The following is a 3,241-nucleotide window of genomic DNA, read 5'->3' on the forward strand; positions in this document are numbered from 1 at the left end:
TCCTTCTTACAAGCAGGACTTTGGGCACTTTTAATTATGAGACTACTGGGATGGTAAGAGATGGTGGGGTAGTAGTAATGAAAAGTCGTGATTTTACAAGAAAAACTCAGAGATCTATAGATTCCTCTTCACTTCCTCCAAGAGTAATATTAATCCTCAAGGAGGGACAATCTTCTCAAAGGGATATGGAGTTGTAAAGGCTTCTTAATACCAGAACAACTCAAGCTCTGATTTATCTTGCATAGAAGACTGTGGGATAGGTTGCAGCCTTGCGAGGAGAATTCCTAGACCTCCATGAAAGAAAGAGTCAAGAAAGTCACTACTAATGATGACTTGCAAAGACTTTGAGGGCTTCAGACACCATATGTATGATCTTAAAGAAAATTTAAGAGGTGTTATTTCAAGCATAGCTTTTGCCTCAAATATGCCCATCCAACATGAGAAAAATATTAGTCACATAAATACCTCAGTGAAGTCAAAAGTAAAACTATTATTTACTAGGTCAAAATGCAAAAGGGGAAAATTCAATAAAAAGCAACACTATAAAGAAGCAAATCTGTGGAGAAACATGATTTTGATGACTAGTTGTCTTTTTATTAGCTATCAAGTTCATTTAACAGACAAAAAATTCAGTTCAAGGTCATTCATTAAAATAGGAATAATTAACAATAGTTTATTATTCAATCTTTCAGCTGTTCCTATTTTATCACAATAACTTTTCCTATTATTGAGAGATTCATGAGGAAGTCTTGAAAATAATGTATGTTTCTTTCAATTCAATAAACCATTCAGTCAAAATAATAAAAAAGATGCTATTACTTTGTTTTGGGTGAATGATATGTAGGCTAGGCTTTGCTGTAGGACTTTGAGCTCATAAGCTGGTATAAAATATCAAACATTTTGACTGTTTAAAGAACTCAAGATATGTTTTGCAAAATTACAAAACATTATACATGTGACTTAATTAATATCTACTCCAATTATACACAACACATCATGCTGAAGATTTAGATTTATTTGAAAACACTTAGTCTAATTTATATTAGTGCAGAAAAATCACATTCAATAAACCACAATTGTAGAAGAGACAAATTACTGTGTTTTGTCACATTTTCACACAAATATAATTTGATATTTAAAGCATGATGAATCACAATCACATGTAAATAAATGATTTATTCTCTCAGTAGTAGTAAGAATCTCTTTTGAGTATGTAGGGTCTTCTGGGTTTATTCTCATACAACTGCCGTTTGAGAATATAAGGAATTTTTCTCTTTATGACTTCTTCCTTTTCATTTTTGTCATTTCCAGTATCAAGAATATCTTCCTGGATTAACTGCAAGATAGAGATGAAGTAAGTGAAATTTACATGAATAAACTCTTTTGTTTCAGAGCATTTTCTACATTCTATCTCATTTGCTGTTAAGACAGCAAGATGTATGTAGGTGAGATATGAGACACATGAAATTCAAAGAAATTGTTTTTTCAAAGGAGAGACGGCTATTCAGTGGCTGCAATAGTATAAGAACATGGTAATTCTGACTCAGTTCAGGATTCTTCCCAGTTCACCAGGCTAGCTCTTTTAAAAAATTTATATATACTTTACTATGTATTTCAAGACTGTACACTAATCCCGCCTTTTGTAGAAAAACACCAGATAGACCTTTGAGTACTTTTCAGGCTTCAATTTATGATGGAAATGCCAAAAGTATGAAATATATATTTCAATAAATATAGTTTTTGATCTGGTAAACCAAGTTTGGCCACAAAGGTAACAAAATTTTATATTCAATTCAGTCAGTTACTGATTTGACATGAAAACCATTCCAAGGATCTATTTCTCAATAGAGGCATTAAAAGTGCTTTATGCAACTTCGTCAGTTGTAAAAATCAACGTATGGGAAAACTCGATTTAAATGATGACAATCTCTTTAGATTGTGGTGCTTAATCATTAAAGCAAGCTCAGATTCAATAACTTAAAGGAGTTAAGCTCCATGCAGAATCTTGCCTAATATCAAGAGGCAGGAATATGCCCCATTCTAATATTAACTATAACCTTTTCTCTAAGAATATGGTTCTCACTCAAAAATTTCAGCTACCATTTAAGAAATCTGTCCATAGTCTAATACACAATTTGAATAAACTTTAAAAGTATGTTAAAGGTAATTTTTTTTTTTTTGTATTTTTAGTTGTCTTCTAATTTGAGGGGTCACTATAACAAATATTGATAGGGGACTAAGTTTTAAATTGTAATGCATATGAATAAAATCTTACAACCAAGTGCTTTATTTCAACCCACAGCTATTCAATTTCAGAGAGAAAACAGCTACTGTCAGACAAACTAGTTTCTTAATCTTTAGTTTTTTTGTGCATAGCTGTAATTACTTGTACTATGCTCAGAATATTATCATTTTATTTTAAATCACTCAATAACATTTAAAATAGGGAAAAGTTTTAATCTTATTTGCACTTGATTAGTCTACATAGTAGTTTATCGAGGATTTTTTTTGGGGGGGGGGTAAGTAACATATAATGGACATTTTCCTGTATAAAAATATAGGCAGGAGTATAGTGGTGCGATGTAGGTTCACTGCAAGCTCCACCTCCCGAGTTCACGCCGTTCTCCTGCCTCAGCCTCCTGAGTAGCTGGGACTACAGGTGCCCGCCACCACACCCGGCTAATTTTTTTGTAGTTTTAGTGGAGGCGAGATTTCACCGTGTTAGCCAGGATGATCTCGATCTCCTGACCTAGTGATCAGTCAGCCTCAGCCTCACAAAGTACTGGGATTAGAGGCGTGAGCCACCGTGCCCAGCCAAAATATATTTTAAATACTAAACAATTTACCAGGAATTTAAATTAAATAATAGTAAATTTAAAACTGGTTTTTCAGTTTTTTGTTTATTTATCTTTTTGCTTACCGGTTATAATAAAACTAGAAATTCTGCCTGCACTTCTTCTTATCTACAGGGTAGCTCTTTGGTAGTCAATCACAAGTTTGTTAGATTAGCAGGGAAGGCACCCTCAGATCCCCAATGCTAGTGTAAATCCAGAATATAAAATATTGACCACATTTCTCTTAGAGGTTAATTTGAAAGAAATGTTTCCCTTGTCAGAAATTTTTAAACATCTGTTTTGTTCACTTTGGGAGGCCGAGACGGGCGGATCACGAGGTCAGGAGATCGAGACCATCCTGGCTAATACGGTGAAACCCCGTCTCTACTAAAAAAAAAATACAAAAA

General features: G+C 33.6%; 1 protein-coding gene across 1 annotated transcript in view; it reads right to left on the reverse strand.

Moving 5' to 3' along the window:
- Window positions 1–572: 572 nt before the first annotated feature.
- The window catches only part of NTS (neurotensin), an 8,105-nt gene continuing 5,436 nt past the window's right edge, over window positions 573–3,241 (reverse strand). Inside the window, 1 exon segment of the mRNA XM_017880712.1 lies at window positions 573–1,336. Coding sequence (XP_017736201.1) covers window positions 1,184–1,336 — 153 coding nt within the window. The 3' untranslated portion in view covers window positions 573–1,183.

The sequence above is a fragment of the Rhinopithecus bieti genome, unplaced genomic scaffold (genome assembly GCF_001698545.2).
Source record: "Rhinopithecus bieti isolate Rb0 unplaced genomic scaffold, ASM169854v2 scaffold_11966, whole genome shotgun sequence".
Lineage (NCBI taxonomy): Eukaryota > Metazoa > Chordata > Mammalia > Primates > Cercopithecidae > Rhinopithecus > Rhinopithecus bieti.